Genomic DNA, 21,008 nt, shown 5'->3' with positions numbered 1-21,008 from the left:
GGTTCTATAAAAGGTTGCTTGGTTGAAACTAATTAAAGACAGGTCTAAATAGAAAAAGAAAAGAAAAAGGGATCAAAGGAATTACATTAGGTGTCAGGATGTTGTTTGGGGGACACTTTATTTAATTTTTGTGATTCTGTACCAGGAAAATGCGAAATTCTAAAAATGTCCATTTTGGGCCATAATTCTACATTTGTGTTATTTTTGCAATAAGATACATGTCAACAGGCAAACATCTTGAAGAAATCATTTCAGCATTGGCACGTTAACACATTATGGTGAAAAGAGAGGCTTGTGCTTTTCACGCAGTGCATTTCAGTCTTCAATTAACGTGAAAGCACTACAATGCCTATGCAACTTCTCTTGCCTAGTGGTGGACCATTTATCATTGCAGTTTTACATTGACCTTGACACCCACTTCATTAGAATAAAGATTGTCTACCATTTAGGTTACATTGTTCCTCTGCACAGAGACCCCATGCAAATTTCTGTTCAGATAGAAGAGCTGCGAGGCTGTCAGAGGTCATCTGCATTAAATGATTGCAGCTATTTTCCAACTGCTTCTTTTCATTCTACTCAATTCAGGCTAGGAGGATCAATCAAGTCCTCTGCCTGAAACAGTGGGACTGCTGGGAATATAACTGTTTTTGGTAGTAGTGGATATGCCATAAACAGTATTAAATATTTAATATAAACTCATTAAAGGCCATGCAGAGGCTTCAGAAAGATATCAAATTTCTGGAAATATCTAAGGGGCTAAAGAACCTTTTTAAAAAATAAATAGAATAATAATGATCAATTTTGTAATTTTAGAGGGTATAATCACAATATTTCTTAAACTTCATGAATCTTTCCTATAGGATGTGTTTTTTCTCATCCTTGACATGTGTTGGTAAGGGAAGAGACAGGCAGGCTTGCTGTTCTTATGCAGTACTTTACATGAAATTGACATTAAAAGTTTTCAGGCTTGTGCTTTTATTTTTATTTTATAATGAAAAATTCTTCTCCAGCTATATTTATTTTAAAAGGCTTAGATATTTGTTATGTAAAAGAAATTATTGGAGAAATAAGTTGCCAGATCTCCTACTTAAGTTTCCTGAGTGATATAATTGGAATTAAATTATTAATGGGAGATACTTTTAAAAAGATTGTTTTATGATCTTCTATTAGGGAATTTGCAATTCATTTTAATATTTGTAGTTTGATTTATATTAAAGATAATGCAATCTATGTCCAATTAACAATACATGGCCAATGTAATGTGATTTCCAGATCATGCAAATGGAATAAGCTAGAAGAGGGGGGGAAACTCAATTCTTAACCTCAGATGTAATTTGCTGTGCGAGTTCTGGCAATTTTAAATGACATTGCACTTTTTAATTTTTCCAAAGGCTCAGCAGCAAATTTATCCCAATCAAGAAAGCCTATTATTAATTTACAAGGACAATTGTAGGAGTCTTTATAATTTCTCTGTGCAATTATTCGCCATAAATGCTAATGGTAAAATACAGGTCGTTTGTAAGAAATGACAACTATTATTTGTCTTGGCCTGAACCCTCTTCTTCAATTTTGAACATCTTCCCCAAGTGTTGGTGATCCTGACTCGTTGTGAAGCATCACATGCTTTGTGAGATGCTGGACATTGGTCTTCAGAAAAAGGAGGCAGCACAAGAGCTGCTGCAAAGGCAACACTGGTCTCTAGCAGTACAGCTGAGCTGTGGACCCTGGACTTTCATATAAAAAGACTCTTTGTTCATCACTGAATGGCATTAGGCATGGACTTGCTGAGGGGCCACCATGAAGCCTCCAATGAGAAGGGCAAACACTAGCCAGAGAACACAATGTGAGAGTCATAGACACATCCTTGCATTTTTGTGCAAAAAAATGCACATTTTCACCCATAATTTTGCCAATAGTTTTGTGTTTCATATGTTCTGTGCATGTGCTGTCTTGTCAGTAGACTAAGATATTTTATTTTCTCATTGTATTTTCTCCATCTATCTGCCTATCATGTGTATATGGGAAAGGTGATCATGCCAAACATTCAGGTATTTGAAGTGTTAAATTGCACCAGGAAAGATATTCAAATTTGATATATTTATAGACCATTTTCCTTGTTTTAACTCTTCTAATATAAAGTCACATGAAGCCAGTTAAAAGTAATATGTTATATGATATAAATACTCGAACCCTAATGACACAGAATTTGACAGTCCTATTCTAATAATCAAGAAAATTATTTGGTTTAATTCTTGTGTTTCTTGTAACCAGAGCTTCACTCTCTGCTCAGCAATGTCTGGTCTCTTTTCAGCATAACCAACAGAAGCACCATACAAAAGTCTTACAATGGATGTCTTAATCTCTCTGTGTGCTTTTAGAGCATTATTTTGAATTCCATCATGCTGCCTTTTTTCTTTCCTCTTCTGAAGTTTTATTACAACAGCAGAATTCCCAGGGAGCTTTGGGGGCAAGGTTCACATAATATAGCCCTGAAGTTTTGCTTAGGTGGGAGCCATCCCCCAATCCTGGCCATCTTTTGATGATCTTTCTATTTCAAAAAGATTCACTGGTAGAGTCTTATACATTAGCTGTATATAGTTTATTTTTTTATTTTTTTATTTACTAGACAGTGAGCATCTACAACCCTTTCATGATGCTTTCTTTCTCTGACCTCACAGTGACAAGGCATCTTGTTCTTTAACATTGAGGGAGGCAGAAAAATGCTTGAGTTGCTCAATGTGTGCCTTCTATACCAGCTTCAAAATGGCTTATTCTTCTGGTTTCCATGGTGACAATTAACACTGTTTCAAGGCATTGTTCCAGTCTCCATTTGGGCAGAATTTTCGGTGTGATTTTTAACAAAAAAAAAAAAATGGGTTTTAGAGGGGGGAAAAAAAAAGCCTTTAGCATAACTGTCAAAAAAGTTATCTCAATCAAGTCTGCATGCATTTCTAAGTATGTTTATTTCAGAAATCCCTGTTTTTGCTGGCTTTGTTTTATAATTCAGTTTATCATTTGTGCCTGTAAAAAGGAAACTCTTCAGTAAGAATTTCCTAAAACCTTCTTTAATTCATACTAGAACAGTGAAATACTATTTCTGGTTATTTTTTAACTCTTTAAAAAAATGTTTTATAGTTATATATACTGGATTAGCATTTAGGATAGTAGTGTCCTGTGTCTTTAATTTAGATCATTCACAAATCTATTAGGAGGATTCATTAGTCAAAATTGAATTGGCCAAGCAAATACACTTAATAATGTAAATATGCCCTTTCAATAGAGTATATTTTATTTTTGACTAGACAGAGAGGCCCACAGCAGGTGCTATGGGGAAATTAAATACTGGATGCTTATTTACCTTAGCACTCAAGAAAAGCCATCTGACTTTAACTTTGCTAATCTCATTTTTGGCTATTGAAGAGTAGTCTATATCATAACATCCCCAGACTACAGGACACAATGGGGCAACCTCTGCTCACTTACTGCTGTGGGTGGAATGAATATGAAGATTAAATTATCTTTCCACCACAGGATAAAGTAGCCCTACTTGATAGCATGACTGAGAACAGATAGAGCTGGCTGTCATTGCTCCCCCTCTAATGCTTCTGAAAAGATGGTAGAGAAGAATAAAAACATACTATCGTCAATAAAAATATAACCCTCCTGGTATTATTACACATACAGCTTAAGACCCTAAGTCTTATCAAATCCAATATTTAGAGTGCTTCATAAATTAAAATATAAATATTTTCACCTTAAATTACATGACATTCTTTTATACATATACCAATATATCTAACCATTAACTAGATTCTTTTAGATTTTATAGTTTGAAGACATTGTCCGTATATCATCTTTTTCATTGGGCTATTTATGTAGTAGGCTACATAGGGACAAGAGCATACATAAAGACAATATTTTTTAAATATAATAATCATTTTAGAAGATATTGCTGTAACTACTTATAACCCATTTCAAATTAATTACTTTTTTTTTTCTGGTACTGGAGATTGAACCAGGGTACTCTATCACTTAGATACATCCCTGGTCCTTTTTTATTTGGAGACAGGGCCTCTCTAAATTTCTCTATTAGGGAATTTGCAATTCATTTTTAATATTTGTATTATGATTTATATTAAAGATAATGTAATCTATGTCCAACTAACAATACATGGCCAATGTATTACAATGTCCAATTAACAATACAATGGCCTTAAACTTGTGATCCTCCCACTTCAGCCTCCCAAGGAGCTGGGATTATAGGCATGTTTCACTGCATCTGGCAATTACTTGCTTTTTATATTTTTATTACTATAAAAATATGATTTTTGTGGGATACATCTAAACTGTTTTCTTTCTTGACAAATTTGCTGTGTAGGAGGTATTCAGTGTTGGGCTAAAGAGAAATGAGTTGTCATAAGTAAAAATGATAAATGGTAGAGGCCACTGCCAGGTGTCATAGCCAGAGAACTCCCTCTGTCTATTAACACATGTGGCATAAGTAAAAGATTTGAACAGGACTTTTCTGCCTCCCTGAAATACTGGTTCCCCCAACATTATGTCAAGGTCTTACCAAATTAGTTATGTAAATCTTTACATGGGAATCTGATTACATAAAGCATATTGGCCTCTTCTTCGGTTATCATTCTGACAAATAAATCCCTATCTGGGTTTCTAGAATACTTATTGAGTATTGAGTCCCCAAAACTCAAGTGGACAGTATGTTTTCTGTATTAAAGTAATGTGGTCCTGGTAATTGCCTGTCATTAGAAAATGCAATCAGAGTTTCCCATGTATCACAGGCCAAATTCTGAAAGCACTCTAAAGCAACCCTTGATTTTCTTCACTATGCATATTCATGTAATTTTGGATACTCTGACATCCTGATCAACATTCATTAATAATATGAAATGCTTTAAATCACCTCATTTAAAACATTTTGTTCTGTGATCCACAAATGACTAACATTTGGAGAAGTTTACATAATACAAATGATGTGCATGTTTAGTGTAAATGAAAGATTAAAATATGAAACTAAAAGTATGCAAACATATGCACGCAAATGCTGAAAATCTATTAACTGAAACAGTAATTTCATACCCTCTTTTCCTTTAAGCTGCTTCCAATTGTATTTTAGTTTAGGATTTTATATAATATCATGTTTCCAAGGTGAATAAAATTACCCAAGTGCTTGGGTATGTTTTGAACTCACTGATTAATGCTACTTTGCCCAGACAAAAATGTTTCATATTAGATCTGATAAGGGTGCTTACCTTAGGGCAACCTTGCTCAATTGGAAAAAGAGGAGTGCTACCATGGAACTCAGTGACCTAACTTTGGTGTTTCAAAGAAAGAAGTTTTGGAATTGCCATTATATTTTTAAAATATTCTAAAATGTAAAGTATGTTTAATATTTTAAAGAGAATATAATTTTTCTACTCCGAGGTATTTTTACATATATATTTTAAAAATATAGCCATAGTTATTTATAGCTATCCATAAGACTTTCTAACTATGAAGTTATACAAGTATAGTTATTTCAAGAGAATCACTATAGTAACTGTCATATTAAATAGCTCTTACATTATTTCCCTCAAAACATCTTTTAAGAGAGATCACTTCACAGTTTGTAGAATATGGTGTATATTGAGGAAGAGGATTCTGTAATCAACTGTAATTTTTGGAAACACTTTACAATGACCAATAAAGAGGTATAGTTTGTAATTATTCCCCAAACATTGATCTTCTTTTTCCTCTCTATTTGAACCTCTTCCCTAAGCCCACATAGAGATTTTAAGTAAAAGAAAAATGGAAACAGAATGTTAATTGAGAACTCAGGCAACTTATAAGAAAGAAGTCACATAATTTTCATTGATAATTTTATTTAAACCACTGCAACTTATTTTGGGGACACATGAGACAGGCAGCACTCTGGAGCCAAATATTGATCAAAATTAACTGTAATATTAAATCCTACAAGACTGGATATTTTCCCGTTTGGGATGCCTTCAATTAAAGATCAAATGCATATGTAAACTTGATTTAAAAAGACATAAATCTTTGTCAACTCAATACATAAATTAGATATTTGTGTATATGTGCATAATATATTTTAACTGTTTCTAGCAATATTCCTCAACCACTTAAGTTCATTATCCTTACAAATTTTATTGGAAATAAAAACTTTCACACCCATAAGTATTACATACTCTGCTCAAAGATTTTTCTAAGAACACCTCTCTCCCTAATGATATCTCTTTCTTTCTTTTCATTTTAGCGATACAGTGTGGNGAAAGAAAAGAAAAAAGTTTCATGTAATTCATTTCACGCAATGATGGGCTGGGTCTCAGCCAAAGACTGAGATGCAAGAATCTGGCAAAAAGGCAATCTAGAGATTCTGTTACCCAGAGACCAGGGTGGCACTGTGCAGGAGACAGTGCTGTCCTTTTGTTGGAAGACAGCAGAGAGAGAAGTTAACCTGTATTTTTTTTCATCAGCTTCTCCCCTAAATTGCCTTCACTTCAAATCAAGGGTAAGCTAAATTTGTCAATTACCTAAATGATTAATTTGAACAGCTAAGCATGGGTGGTGTCAGTTATGGAGCCTAATTTTTCGTGCCTTCCGTTTTTCTGCCTCTTTAAAATTATTTTTGAAGAAATAATACTCCAAAAATATTTTGAATTAGAATCATTCCATGTACCTTGATGACTTGGAGAAATGCCAGCGTTGAGTTTATGTCAGGCTTAATCTAGGTGATTAAAAAACTGCAACTTTAAGTCCTTGGTTCTCATCTAAATTCTCTACACTCTGCAGTTGTGCAAAGTAACTTAAAATGTTAAAAGTTCTTACTCTAATCTATTGTTACATTGCCTTTTAATAGTAATTAATGTCTTCCACTTTATGGTGATGTAAGTCAGAACCTACTAAATTTTATAGGATTCACTGATCTCAGACATGAGAAATGCGGTTAGTCTATGACATTTTAAAAGGTTGTTTACTAAATAGATAACAACAGCAACTTTATTTGCTTCATCAATAAACTGATAGTCTGTTGACATTGCATTTTAATATATCTTTTGCTAATTTGATACATAACTAACATTTTTTAGAAAACTGTTCATAATATGTCGTTTATATTGCTTCCACCACAAAAATTTTAAATCAGCATCATATTGAAGATAAAAAAAAAGATTGTTTAACTATCTTTTATGGATCAGATGCCTTAAAATGGTTGTGATTTTTGATAAAAATATCATTCAAATACAATACACCATTTTGCAGTGATTTGGGGGGGAGAGTAGAATGAAGGAAAGATTTTATAATACAAAACCTGTGCTACACTAACACCACCCAGGCATACTCTTAATTGGCTTGATTACCTTTTAATTGGCATGAAAAAAATTAAAGACAAGGATTTTAACTTCTAACAATAGTAAAATAGAGGGATATGGTTTTTAATATTACTTTCATCTAAGGTGAACAGTGTGGAATGGAAATACATTAGAATGAAATGTCAGTGGTGCGTACAGTTTAATCTGTGAAATTTTGTCCCCTGTGCTACATATTACTCTGTCTCAATTGCATATTAAACAACCCTATCAAGGCAGGCATTGGCATCTGCTGTGCTGACACAAATTGTGAATTAAATGAAATTGATGTCCTCTGTCGTATATTTATGAAGACGGACCATTCTCTGAAGTATTCTGTTTATGAAGAATTTATGATTGCAAACTGTTCCAGAACAAAAAAGTGGCAATAAATTCTTTTTTGTGACCCTACCCTCCAAGGGCATTGATTTCACCTCCTGCTGCTACTTTTGTTACAGCATAAAAACAATAGCTAAATCTGGATTCCACTGAGGGTCTTCAAATTATCAATATTTGCACCATGAAAATACAAGGGTGTTGCAAAGAAAGACTATTTTTCTGTTACAATCTCCTAAAAATACTATTTACAGAACACTACACAGCAGATGAATGTTTGTTGATTTAATTTTATTTGTGTTTTAAAGCTACTTTTGTAGGTTTAAATTATCATTATTGATTAAATCCTGTTAATTCTACAAAGAGAGTGCTTTCCACCAAAGGAGGGAGAAAGAAAGAAAGAAAAGAAAAGAGAACCAGTTCCAAGGCACCTTCATGTCATAGTTGTTAATCTAAGTAGGCTTCTAGCAGAGTGAGTTGGGCATTATTTTAACACATACAGTATAGCATCTAGCATGCAAAATGCCAAATGGGAAGAATTGTGGGGTTGAACAATTTCCCAGTCAAGTAAAAATCAACATCAGCACCAAGGAGTCTACTTCTTTTTAAATGTCCTCTGTCATATTGTTTGGGAAATTGTACTTCACAAAACAAAAGAAGGAACTTAATTCTCTGCACAATCTACTCTTGGGCTCTTTCATATATTGATTAAACTCTGACTTCTATCTCTTGAACAGGTTATGTAGAGAACTTTTTACTATAAATTCTTGTCATGAATATTCAAATGAATTTTTATCTATGACCATAGTGAAGTTTTGGACTAAATCTCCTTTCTGTTAAAAAGGAAGGTACAAGTGGATGAGGTTTTCTTAAGCATCCACTGGCAGTCAGAAAAATGCACACTGTCTGAGAATTTGAATCCCAAATGGGATAGCAAGCTGGCCTAAACTAATTATCAGTAGTGAGGTGGAAGGTACTACTGGACACTTCAATGTAGCTCTTGTTAATGATTTTTTTTTTTTTTGGTCACCTCAGCTAATACATGATTTTGTTTTTGTTGTTGGTGTTTGTTTTGTTTTGTTTTGTTTTTGTTTTTGAATCTGATACATTAGAAAACCCTAGGAGAGAAGATCCAGGACACAATGGCAGGGCACAGTGGGTCGGGTTCACGTGACCTGCTTTCTCCTGAAAGCGGAAGCCTGGTAAGGCAGCTGGAGGTCAGGATCAAAGAACTGAAAGGGTGGCTAAGAGATACAGAGCTTTTCATCTTCAATTCCTGCCTGAGACAAGAAAAGGAAGGAACAATGAATGCTGAGAAACAACTGCAATACTTTAAGGTAATAAAAAAACAATCAAAGTTGATAAAAAGCTTTCTTTATGGTAGAGATGAAATATTTATCAACTACATAAAGTATTATGCCCATGTATCTATGGATCACTGTTTGCTTAAATGTTTCCTTGAATTTATAGATGCCTTCCACATTTCTTATATGCTAATGTCTATATGCGTATAAAGATGAACATCAAGCATATCAAATACACATTGTAGAAAAGTCTCTGCTACTTGTGTGTTTTATGCATTTCCTATTGAGGGAGGACTTTGTTAAATTAAAAGCAGATCAGCAAACACCCAAAGATTACTTGGGGACTTTGAAAGGTAGACCTAAATGTTCTATAAAAAACTTGACTAAAAATAGTTTTATAAATTGGTCTGATCAAAACACCTGAATTAATTTAAGGCCATTAATGCTGACAAAAAGAAACATAATTTTTACATATGGAAGAGTCAACTATGGAGGACAGAAATAAAGTAAAAGAGGTTCCTACATTATAGTATATTCTATTGTAGGATAATACTTTCCTTAGCAACACAGCTGTTTTCATGTTCATATCCATGGAGAAGCATTTCCCCTGGTTTGTTTCTATTCTTTACACAGTATCTATTCAAAAGCAGTTTAACATTTGAATGTTTAATCATATCGTCCTAGCTTGTTCATACTGCTTGAACCCTCCTGAAAAGATTGTAATTATTTGTGTTCTGGCTGGTATCAGCCTGAGGCTTTGGGGTTGTAGAATTTGAATTTTGTGGCAAGAAACTTTCTAGTGTAAAAGGTATTAAGAGAAACAGGACAGCTAAGAAACAAAGAACTTCTTGGGACCAAGCAACCATTTCTTCTCAAAACCTTCCAGGATCAGGTTTTATTCATCTCACCCCACCCAGCAATCTGTTAGAGAATTTAGTCCCCTGTGGTTCACCTCCCCTTTGCCATATAGGCAGGCTCATCTTGCTTCATGGTGGAACCCAAGAGGAGTCACTCTCAAAGTAAGGCCACAATACTTCCCAATAAATTGTCTACATTACACATTTATATGTTGTCTTGGTTGGAAACCTCCTCTTCTGCTATTTAGTTGACAAGATCAAACTGAAAAGTGAAAACATCTTGACAAGACAAGTGGGTTTTATAGTCTAAAACCTATTAGTACCCACACAATTTGTCATTTTTTACTTGTCCCACCCAAAAGTGTTATATAATAATTGTAAACAACAAGAAGTTTGTTCCGACCATTATTGATCAACCTACCTACTTATGTTTTATGTTTTATATATAGACCATTTGCTGTTACTTGCTATTACTATAGGTAGAAGCATGAAAGGCTCCGCATTAATTTTGTTGTTTTTTCCACAGGAAATTAGCTCTATACTTTGACTTTGTATAGTGACAACATTATTTTTAGCTAGGTCCCAGTAAAAATTTGAAAGAACTTCAGAAGCAAAGAGAGAAGGAGATAGGTGGAGGTGGGGGGCATTCCACTCTTTTGCTAAAGTTGCACTACCACTCTCTAGCCACTAGGGGAATAGTCACTACACCTAATTCATTATTTACCAAGTGCATTTTTGTAACTGAAAATAATCATAGAAGTTTTATTTCTAAACTACAGTGGAGACCATCACATGGTTTTGCCATTCTATTCTCTTCTTCAAAGACATGTATTTTTACTGTGGAGCATTCTTGTTTTCAGTGTCATTATTCATTAAACTGCTTTTATATCGCACTTTATTTAGCTATTTTTAAATAATACAATTATCACAGAGAATCTCCTATTCTAAAAAGGTAGGACTTTAAAAATAATGTATACATAATCATATGGTTCTTCATCCCCATTCCATCCCCTGCTTTCTTCCCTTAAGTTTGTCGTAATCTTGAACCCCATATTGATTATTCTCTTCCTTCCCTTTTATAGGAAAGTGTATTTTTATTTCAGTTATTTTTAAATTTCTAAAAAGATAGTCTTGCTATAAATTGTCTTTCAGAATTTTTTCATTTACTAATATAATGCCAAGATTTATTCATGTTGTTGAGTATGATTATAATTACTTATTTGAAAAAGTATAATATTCCATTTTGAGGATTTACATGTATCTCATTTAATCCTAATAGCAACATAGGACTGCTATTTAGATCCTGATTTTTCATATGCAACAAAGGCACAGGAAGGTTAAGTCTTCTGTATCCAGGGTCACCTTTAATGCATGGTAGAATTGGCATTTTAAGTCCAGTAATAAGACTCTAAAGTCCATTCTTTGAACCACTATGCAAAATTAGTATTTATTGATATTCGCTGAGTATCCTTCCATATCAGATGACTCAGAAAGAAAACTGGGACAGAACTAGGTTTCATTGTTTCTTTATGGCGATTTATCAGTCACTGCCTTTAGCAGTTTGGCCAGAGTAGCAAATTAGCTTTAGCTATTGAAGATATTTGGGGGTTGGGAAGATAGTTGTGGTTTGGGCTTGAATTTTTGTTCTATGTCAGTGCAAACTTCTTTTCTCTGTAATTTTTTAAATTGAAACTTTTCAAACTTTTTGAGGTGATAAAGCCCTAAAAATACTGATGATTTTTCTTTATAACCTTAAAGCTCTATTTCCTTTCTAAAGTTGAGGTTGAGGAGTTTGATCAGATAGTTAAAGGGTCTAGCATAGCATTTTCTTGTTTTTAAAGAAAAATTTACACACGTGTATAAATGTCTTTCATAGTAAGAATTTTAAATATTTCTAGTTACTTTTCTTTGTATATGATTAATCAAGTGTTCTCTGTCTTACCACATTCATTGAAAGAGTGAAACCAAATATTGTATAATAAATAATAACAATGTAATATGTTTATAACCTGTCAAAATCATAATTGGTAACAAGCATATACAGAATGAAAACTTTTTATTTGCCATAAATCCAAAAAACAGATACCCTCTGCCTTTCTCAGTGATAAAATAATTCAAATATGAGAGTTGTTATAGAACCTTTATGTTTGAAAACTGCTGTGCTCTGACTCTTCCTGTGGGTTCCCACATCTCTTTCCGTCATTGGTCACACAGAAGAGGGCAGACTTTATCCATAGGCTTTAACTTTGTTGTTCTCCATCTAAAAACCTCAGGCTTTTAAGACAACTGAATTCCTTTATATGACTCCGAGAGCAATGATCGACAAATCACAGTGCACTATCCAGAAGAACAGGAAAGAGAGTGCTTCAGACCAAAAGGAAAGCCCTTCACATTGTAGACAGAACTGCATTTCGTATACATAGCTTGATCTGGGATATGACTAAAGATCAGGATCTTAAGTTTTTGGAAAAGGAAAAGCAACTGTGGATCGTTTCCTTTTTCATTAAAGCAGTAAGTATGGTACATGTGGAATTAGACACGAGAAAATTCTATCCAAAAAAGAAAGAGTTGAAGCCCAGCAAAGGAGGAGAAACATAAAGGTGTGAAGCCCTGGGACAGAAATGCAAAATTGGCAAGAAGTGAACACGATGACAACAAAATGCAGGAGAGCAAGCATATCAAGGATATAATGAGGCCAGCTGGCAAAGGGCACTGTAGAGCTGTGTGTGAGCAGCTTCAATGCCATTGGCTAGAAATCACTGCTTTTTAATGATGACCCTTCAGAGAGAAAAGAATATAATTATTTAATCATGTGTCCTTGCATCCCAAAACCAAACTCATTATTCTAAAGGCTCTAAATTGGGACGAAATTATCTGTCACTGTAACTGCAGAAGTCCACAGTGCTAGCCTGGACCCAGAACCAGCTGGAGAAAGGCAAGTTTAGACCTGTCATAAGATCCTGTCATGAAGAAGGTGAATGAGTGGGATAGATTTGGTAACCCTGTCAGTGATTAATGCCCCAGATTTGCTTCGAAATTTAAATTTGACCATATACTCTTTTCCATGTTATTATACTTAACATGTACCATAATTATATAAGATAAAAATTATGAACACCTTCTCTTATGTGTATTTACATGTTTTTATGAATGAAGAGCTTGAATTGTGGAAAATAAATGGAACTTGTTTGAATTCACATGACAACTAAAAACAGAGAGTGAAAACAATGGCATTTTGGTATAAATTCAAATAATCTCCCACTCTGTCATTTGATGACCTTTCAAAGAAACACTAAAACTTTGTTTTATTCTAAACCAGGAGTTGACAAACATTTTCCGTGAAAGACCATATAATATGATCTCCATCGCAGTTACTCAACTCTGCCATCTTAATGCAAAAGCAGCTACAGACAATATGCACATGAATAGATACAGCCGTATTCAATGAAGTTAATTTATAAAACTATTTTAAAAGCAGGCAGTGGGTAGGTTTGACCCACAGGCCATAGTTTCCTGACCCTGTTCTAGATTACAAAATTTATTATAAATGGGTAAATGGCTGCTATCTGTACCTCCTTTTAAAAATGGAGACTACACTAGAATTGCAGTAGGAAGATGAAGCATTCTTTTAGTAACTGTAACCACAACAAATACTGACTGAGTGCTCTTAAGGTATGAGGCACAGTTTCTAAATGTTTTACCTGCATTTGTTTGTTTAACCCTCATCATCATCCTGAGGCAGGTGGTATTATTATCTCCTACTTACAGAGTAAAAACTGAAGAAGGGAAATTGAAGTAAGTTGCTCAACCTCATACAGTCAGTAGATGATAGAACTAATATCCAGACCTACAAATCTTTCCACAATTGATCACTACTTTTGTAAACGTGACATTCCCTTGGTCAAAGTTCTATTTCTGGAAAGAGAAAAATACATTAGCTGGTAACATACTCCATTGTTCCTTCCCATTTCTGAATACTTGACAGCTGGCTAAAGGAAGTCATTGAGTCAATGTTATAAATCTTTTAAATCAAATTTTCAGAGTAGAGCCTTGAAAAGGATTCACATTGACTATGAAATGTGCAGTATTACCAAGTAATTACTTTACAAAGAAATACCACTAACATAATTTTGCAAAATAGAGAAATTAAACCCCTAACCACAGTCCATGCTTTAAGAAATATTTCCTAAAATCTCAATGCATAATTTCTAAAAATAAAAACAAGGCCAAGGTAATTATGATATTTAGGGAAAATTTCCCATATCCACTATAACCTATCTCATTGGCAGCATAAATAATTCCACTTCACCTAGCACCAAAATTTACATTTTAAAGTAGATTAGATTGAAAGACAGGAGAGAATACTTTGGAAATTTTGATACATGAGAAAAGTAGCCATGGTTCTTACAGGTGCCTGAATTATCTATGTTACTCTATCCTGGAGACATTACAAAATTTTTAATGATGCTATTAGCAAAGCTGCAAACAAAGAATTACAGTAATGTAATCTGGTTATAACCAAAGCATGTAAAACACTAAAAATTAACAGACATTAGATGATTTTCCTTTATATAGGTCTTAGATAATTTTTAAGAAACTATTATACTAACCATATATGTTAATCAAAAGAAAACTATGTATATTCATTAAAAAAACTCTTATCAGATTTCCACCCCCATACATAAAAAAAAATTGTCACCTAATATATCCCTGGAAATAATTGGATATAATCCAGAACTGACTTCTAAGAAAAATTGGCTGGGTTAAGGTTGAAATTCAATGTTATATTTAAATAAATCCTATTCATATTACTGCCTGAGGGTGGTGGAAAGACCCAAAGGAAATTTTTATAGGCAGTTCCAGAGCAGTTTTCTAATGTAAAAGAAAATGGAATAAAGGCCAAATCCTTTCTAATCACACCTTCTGTGAGGAAAAGATGCTGAATGATATTCCTTTGAAGTGGGTCTTCTGCCCTAATTTGAAGATGTAAAAATACAAAGATACAAGTGTGTGCTCAATTTATGTGCATCTTTTGTATTGTTGTTATTGGATAAGCCAGATTTATGGAAGTCAAAGACTGCCATTCTAATCTAGAAATAAGAAAAGGAAAACTCACATATTCTTTCTTCATTGCCTTAAAAATCAGACAATGGCTCAGAAACCAGAGTGATGAATGTTTCTATTCTTAAGTGATCTCTTAACGTGACTTCAGTGTAATTTTCTTTGTTAATAAACTCAGATAAGGACAAAATTAGGAGAACAGAATTGCAAAGTTGTTCCCATGTTCTCTGCTTTAGCAAATATAGGACTGGAGCAGTGAATCTGATCCACCATAGTGTAGAGGCTTAAGCATGTGGGTTCCCAGAATGCTTAGGTTATGCTGGCTCTGCCTTTTTTCTTTCTTAAAGCCCCAGATTTTACATCTCAAAAATAAACATAATAACAATACCTTGAAGAGTAGTTGTAAGTGTTAAATGTGATAATATATATGAAAACTTTTTAAAATAGGGCCTGCCAAGTAAGAGATCAATATATTTTAGCTGCCATCATTATAATTACTAAAGCATGAACTCATACATGTTTTTTTGGCATTTATGTTTAATATGGAAGAGTTGTAGTAAATAGACACAGCAAATCCCTTGGAGTTTCAATTATGTTAGGTGAGTTATATAACTTATAGGAACTGAATTATCTATTAATTGGATCATTGACCTATTACTGTCTAGGTAAAACCACAAGAGAATTGTTTTCTCTCTGAAGACTAGAGGGAAAAAGGAGGTAGTTAGTACACTTCTCAAGATTGCACTTTGACTTGTGGAAGGGACAGCTCTTTATTAGGTACAGAAAACCAGATCTCAAATAAAGGGCAATTCTCCACATTTTGGGCTACTTTTCAGATTTTGAGTAAGGTGGCAAACCATTTTAAAGTGGAGCCCATTTTCTTCCCCACCTTCTGTCTCTCTAACCTTTTGTAAACTATTTTTACATCTTCATATGTCTCCAAGATCATTGCTCTACACACACACACACACACACACACACATTTAATCTTCAATTAAAGAGACAAGACTAATTTTTCATGCTCATATTGAATTATCAGTCAGCTTCTGCAACTTTTCAGCATCATGTCTTTATAATTGATCAGTTGATAGTATTTACTGAGTACTTTCAACAGGTTCTGTTAGTTGATAATATTATAGTCTAGGACTTTCAGTTGTGTAATCTCTAGCAAATAATTTACCTCTGCCTAGTCTTCTTTATTTGTAAATTTTTATTTGTTAATTTTGGTTTGGTTTCTAGATTCCCTCTGATTCTCACATTCTGGTTTTGGTAATAGCCATCTTTGCCCATTGGTAGATTTATTCGATTATAGATGCCATTTGATTCCTCTAAACAATACTTTTAGTTTGGCACAAATTTCTATTGGATCCAGCCAATTCTGTATCCCAGCATCCATGTTTACTTCATTGAAAATGATGCTTCAAAAGGACAAAAAGTATCTCTAAGTGGTAGAGTGCTCACCTAGCACCTGTGGGGCACTGGGTTTGATCTTCAGCACCACATAAAATAAAGATATTGTACCCACCTAAAAATTTAAAAATAAATATTTTTTAAAAAATAGGTCCTCTTTGAAATTATACAAATTGTCCCCTGTACAAATATCTCAGTCTGAGACTAGAAATGGAAGATGTAGATTTTCTTTAGTTTGAAATTCAGGGATAAGAAAGTATAGACCATATTTATGCAGTATACTGATACTGATACATATTATATATTGATACTGATGCATATTGTAACCAACTGGAGAATTGGGTGAGACTGAATGCAGGACAAGGAACCTACAGTTTGCTCATTAATTAGGGATATCTTCAGTATTCCTAATCAAGAGAGTAGGCTTAAAGAGCCTGTGCCAATCCTTTAAAGGGAAAGACCCATTAGGAAGTTACTATTCTGTAATTTAAGTGACACTATATTGTGGAGGCTTGAAATAGTTCAATTATAGTAGGGAGGAGGAAGGAGGATTACTCCCCCACCCATCTTTATTAAAGTTTAACTGAAAAATAAGAATTGTATATATTTATTGTGTTCAATGTGATATTTTAATATATGCATGTATTATAATGTGACTAAGTCAAACCAACATTCATCATCTCACATAGTTAATCATTTTTCATCTTTATAACTGAAACTTTGTAGCCTTTAACCAATCTATATGGATTTATTTCTGGTTTTCCTTTACTGTTCCATTGGATGATATGCATGCATTTATGCCAGTACCATGATATTGTAATTACTGTAGTTTGTAGTGTTTCTTTTCTTTGTTTTTTAAAAATTGATTGATTCATTTTCCCAGCCCCTAGCAACCATAATTCTATTCTTTGCTACTCTAAGTTTGTCCTTTTCAGATTCTAGTGTAACTGAGCTCCTACAGTAATTTTTGTTTGTTTGTTTCTGTGCCTCGCTTATTTCTCTTGGTATAATGTCTTACAGATTTGTCCATATTGTTATAAATGGCAGGATTTCCTTATTTTTAAAAACTAAATAGTATTCTGTTGTATGTATATATTTACCACATTTTCTTTATCTATTCATCCATCTATCCATTAGATTGATTGTCTATCATGATTATTGTAAATAATGTTGCTCTAACCATGGGAACATAGATACCTGTTTGATATGCTGATTTTATTTTATTAGAATGTATACCCCAAAGCAAGACTGCTGGATTATATAGTAATTCTTTTAAATTTTTTGAGGAATTGTCATACTGTTTTTCATAATGGCTATACTGATTTCTATTCCCATCAATAATGTACAAATGTTCCCTTTTCTCCATGTCCTTGCCAACACTTGTTACCTCATCATGGCTTTGATTTGTATTTTCCTGATGATTTGTGATATTGAGCATTTTTTCACATATCTTTTGGCCATTTGTTTGTCTTCTTTTGGGAAAATCTATTCACGTTCCTTGCCATTTTTTAATTATGTTATTTGTTTTCTTGTCATTGAGTTGAATTCATTATATACTTTGGATATTAACCCCTTATCAGATGTATGGTACACAAGTATTTCCTTCTATTCTTTAGTTATTCTCTCAGTTGTTCCTTTTGCTGTGCAGAGTTTTTTGTTATGTGATCCCATTTGTCTTTTTTTCTTTATTTATTTTGTTTCTTATGCTTTTGGAAATGATAGGCAAAAAATTATTGTCCAGACTTATGTAAAGAAGCTTGTCCCCTATTTTGCTCTATTGGTTCTTCAGTTTCAGGTTTTACATTTAAGTCTATAATCTACTTTGAGTTATTTTTGCATATAGGATAAGAAAAGGGATCATTTCATTCTGCATATGGATATCCATTTTTTTCTTAGATCAGTGAGAACTATTTTTCCCCATGGTATGTTCTTGCCACACTTGTGAAAAACCAACTCACCATGAATATATGGATTTATTTCTGGCTTTTCTTTACTGTTCCATTGGACTGTCTACATGCATTTATGCCAGTATCATGATGTTGTAATTACCGTAGCTTCGTAATGTTTCTTTTCTTCCTTTTTTTAAAATTGGTCAACTAACTTATGTTTGATTGATTGCTTGTGGACCTGGGGCACTCTATCACTGAATATATCACCAGACCTTTTAATTTTTTATTTTTAGATTGGTTACCCAGACTGTGCTCAACTTGTGATCCCCTACCCTCAACCTCCAAATTCTCTGGGATTATAGGTATATGCCACCACACCCAGCCTAGATATGTAGTGTTTATTTTTTAATCAGGTTGTGATGCCTCCAGCTTTGTTCTTTTTGCCCAAGGTTGCTTTGTCAATATGGGAGTCTTTGAAGTTTCATATAATTTTTGGATTTTTGTTCTACTTATGTGAAAAATGCCTTTAGAGAATTTATAGGAATTTTATTGAAATTGTAGATTCTTTTGGGTACTATGGATACTTAATAATATTACTTCTAATCCATAAACATGGGGTACCTTTCCATTTTTTGTATGTCCTCAGTTTCTTTCATCAATGTTTGATTATTTTCTATCTACAGATCTTTCACTTTTGTTTAATTTATTCTTTAAGTTTTTTTTAAATGCTGTTGTAAATGGAATTGTTTATTGATTTCCCTTTTGAATAGTTCATTGATTTTTACTTGGTGGTCCTTGTATCTTGCACTTTACTGAGTTCATTTATTACTTCCAACATTTCTTTGGTAGAGTTGGGGTTTTTGTATATAGGGTTTTTGTCATTCTTAAATTTAGATATTTTAATTTCTTCCTTTCCAGTTAATATGCCTTTTTATTTCTTTTTCCTGCTAATTTCTTTGTCAAGGAGAAGTGGTGAGAGGGCATCCTGAACTTATTCATGCTTTTGGGGGAAGTTGAAAATGATGTTAGCTGTGGGCTTATCATATATGGCCTTTATTATTTTGAAAACCAGTCAGTCCATATATACATAATTTATTGAGATTTCTTATTATGAAAGGATGGTGAATTTTGTCAAATGCTTTTTCTGCTTCTCTTGAGATGGCCATGTGGTATGGCCATTATCCTTGATTCTGTAACATTTACTGATTTGCATATGTTGAGCTATTCTTATATCCCAGGGATAAATTCCTTTTTATCACGGTGTATGATCCCTTTAATGTGTTATTGAATTTAGTTTTATTGTATTTTGTTGAGGATTTTTATATCTACATGTATCAGGGATACTGGCTTATAGTTTTCTTATAGTGCCCCTGTCTGGCTTTTTGGTATGAGAATAATTCTGTTCTCATAAATAAGTTTGGAAGTGTTTTCTCCTCTCCAGTTCTTTAGAAGAGTTTCAGAATTATTGGATTTCATCCATTGAATGTTTAGTATAATGCAAGCATGAAAAGATTCTTGTTTTCTTTTGGGGAGTTTTTTTTAATATTGACTCTATCTCCATCATTCTGTTCAGATTTTCTTTTATTCTTTATGATTCAGTATTGGTATATTGTATGTTTCAGGAATTTATCCATTTTTTCCAGGTTATCCAATTTTTTGGCATATAATTGTTCAAGTAGCTTCTTATAATCCTTTGTATTTTTGCAATGACAGTTGTGATATCCCCTTTTTTCATCTTATTCAGATGTATTTTTCTTACTCCAGCTAAATATTTGTCAATTTTTAAAATCTTTTTGAAAAACCAACTTAGTGTCATTGATCCTTTGTATTGTTTTTCTAGTGTCTATTTCATTTATTTCTGCCCTGGTTTTTATTATTTCTTTCTTTCTTTCTTTTTTTTTTTTTTTTTTTTGATTACTTAAGATTTAGTTAGTTTTTTTTCTTATTACTTAAAGTATAAAATTAGATGACTTATTTGAGATCTTTCTTCTTAATGTAGGTGTTGTAGGTGTTTATAAACATCTCTATTAGAATTATTTTGGCTGCATCTCATAAGTTATGGTATATTGCCTTTCCACTTTCATTTTTTATGTTTTTTCAATTTCTCATTTGATTTTTTCCTTGGCCACTAGTTGTTCAGGAGTGTGTTAATTTCCACATATTTATGAGTTTTCCACTTTTCTTCCTGTTATTGATCTGTATTTTTCATACAATTATGTTAAAAAGAAACATTTTATATAAGTCCAGTCTTCTGGAATTTGTTGATATTTTTTTGTGGTCTAACATATGATATGTCCTGGAGAATTTTTCTGTGTGCTTGAAAAAAAATGTGTATATGCTGTTGCTCTTGAATAGAATTTCCTGGATATGTCTATTAGATCCATTTGGCCTATAATGTTGTTCAGGTCCATGGACTGATTTTCTGTCTGGGATGATCAATCCATTGTTAAAAGTGGAAGTATTAAAGTCTGCAACTATCATTTCTTTTTTTAATTTTCTAGTTGTAGGTGGACACAATATCTTTATTTTGCTCTTATGTGGTGCTGAGGATTGAACCCAGTGCCCCATGCATGGTAGGCAAGTGCTCTACCTCTGAGTTACAACCCCAGCCCCTGCAACTATTATTGTATTGCTATTTTGTCTTTCATTTCTGTTAATATTTACTTTATATATTTAGGTACTTACAATTATTATGTACTCTTGATGTATTTACCATCGTTATAAATAATCTTTATCTCTTTTAGCAGTTTTTTTACTTAGTCTATTTTGTTTGAAATAAATATA

At 33.2% G+C, this 21,008-nt stretch overlaps 1 protein-coding gene across 1 annotated transcript in view; it reads left to right on the top strand.

Moving 5' to 3' along the window:
• The window catches only part of Akap6 (A-kinase anchoring protein 6), a 516,193-nt gene that overhangs the window by 429,055 nt on the left and 66,130 nt on the right, over nt 1-21,008 (top strand). Inside the window, exon 11 of the mRNA XM_048798442.1 lies at nt 8,816-9,040. Within this exon, the coding sequence (XP_048654399.1) occupies nt 8,816-9,040 (225 nt within the window). The remainder of the gene's footprint in view (nt 1-8,815; nt 9,041-21,008) is intronic.

The sequence above is a fragment of the Marmota marmota genome, unplaced genomic scaffold (genome assembly GCF_001458135.2).
Source record: "Marmota marmota marmota unplaced genomic scaffold, marMar, whole genome shotgun sequence".
NCBI lineage: Eukaryota > Metazoa > Chordata > Mammalia > Rodentia > Sciuridae > Marmota > Marmota marmota.
The sequence above is the reverse complement of the archived record's forward strand: the minus strand, read 5'-3'. Positions and strand labels throughout refer to the sequence as shown.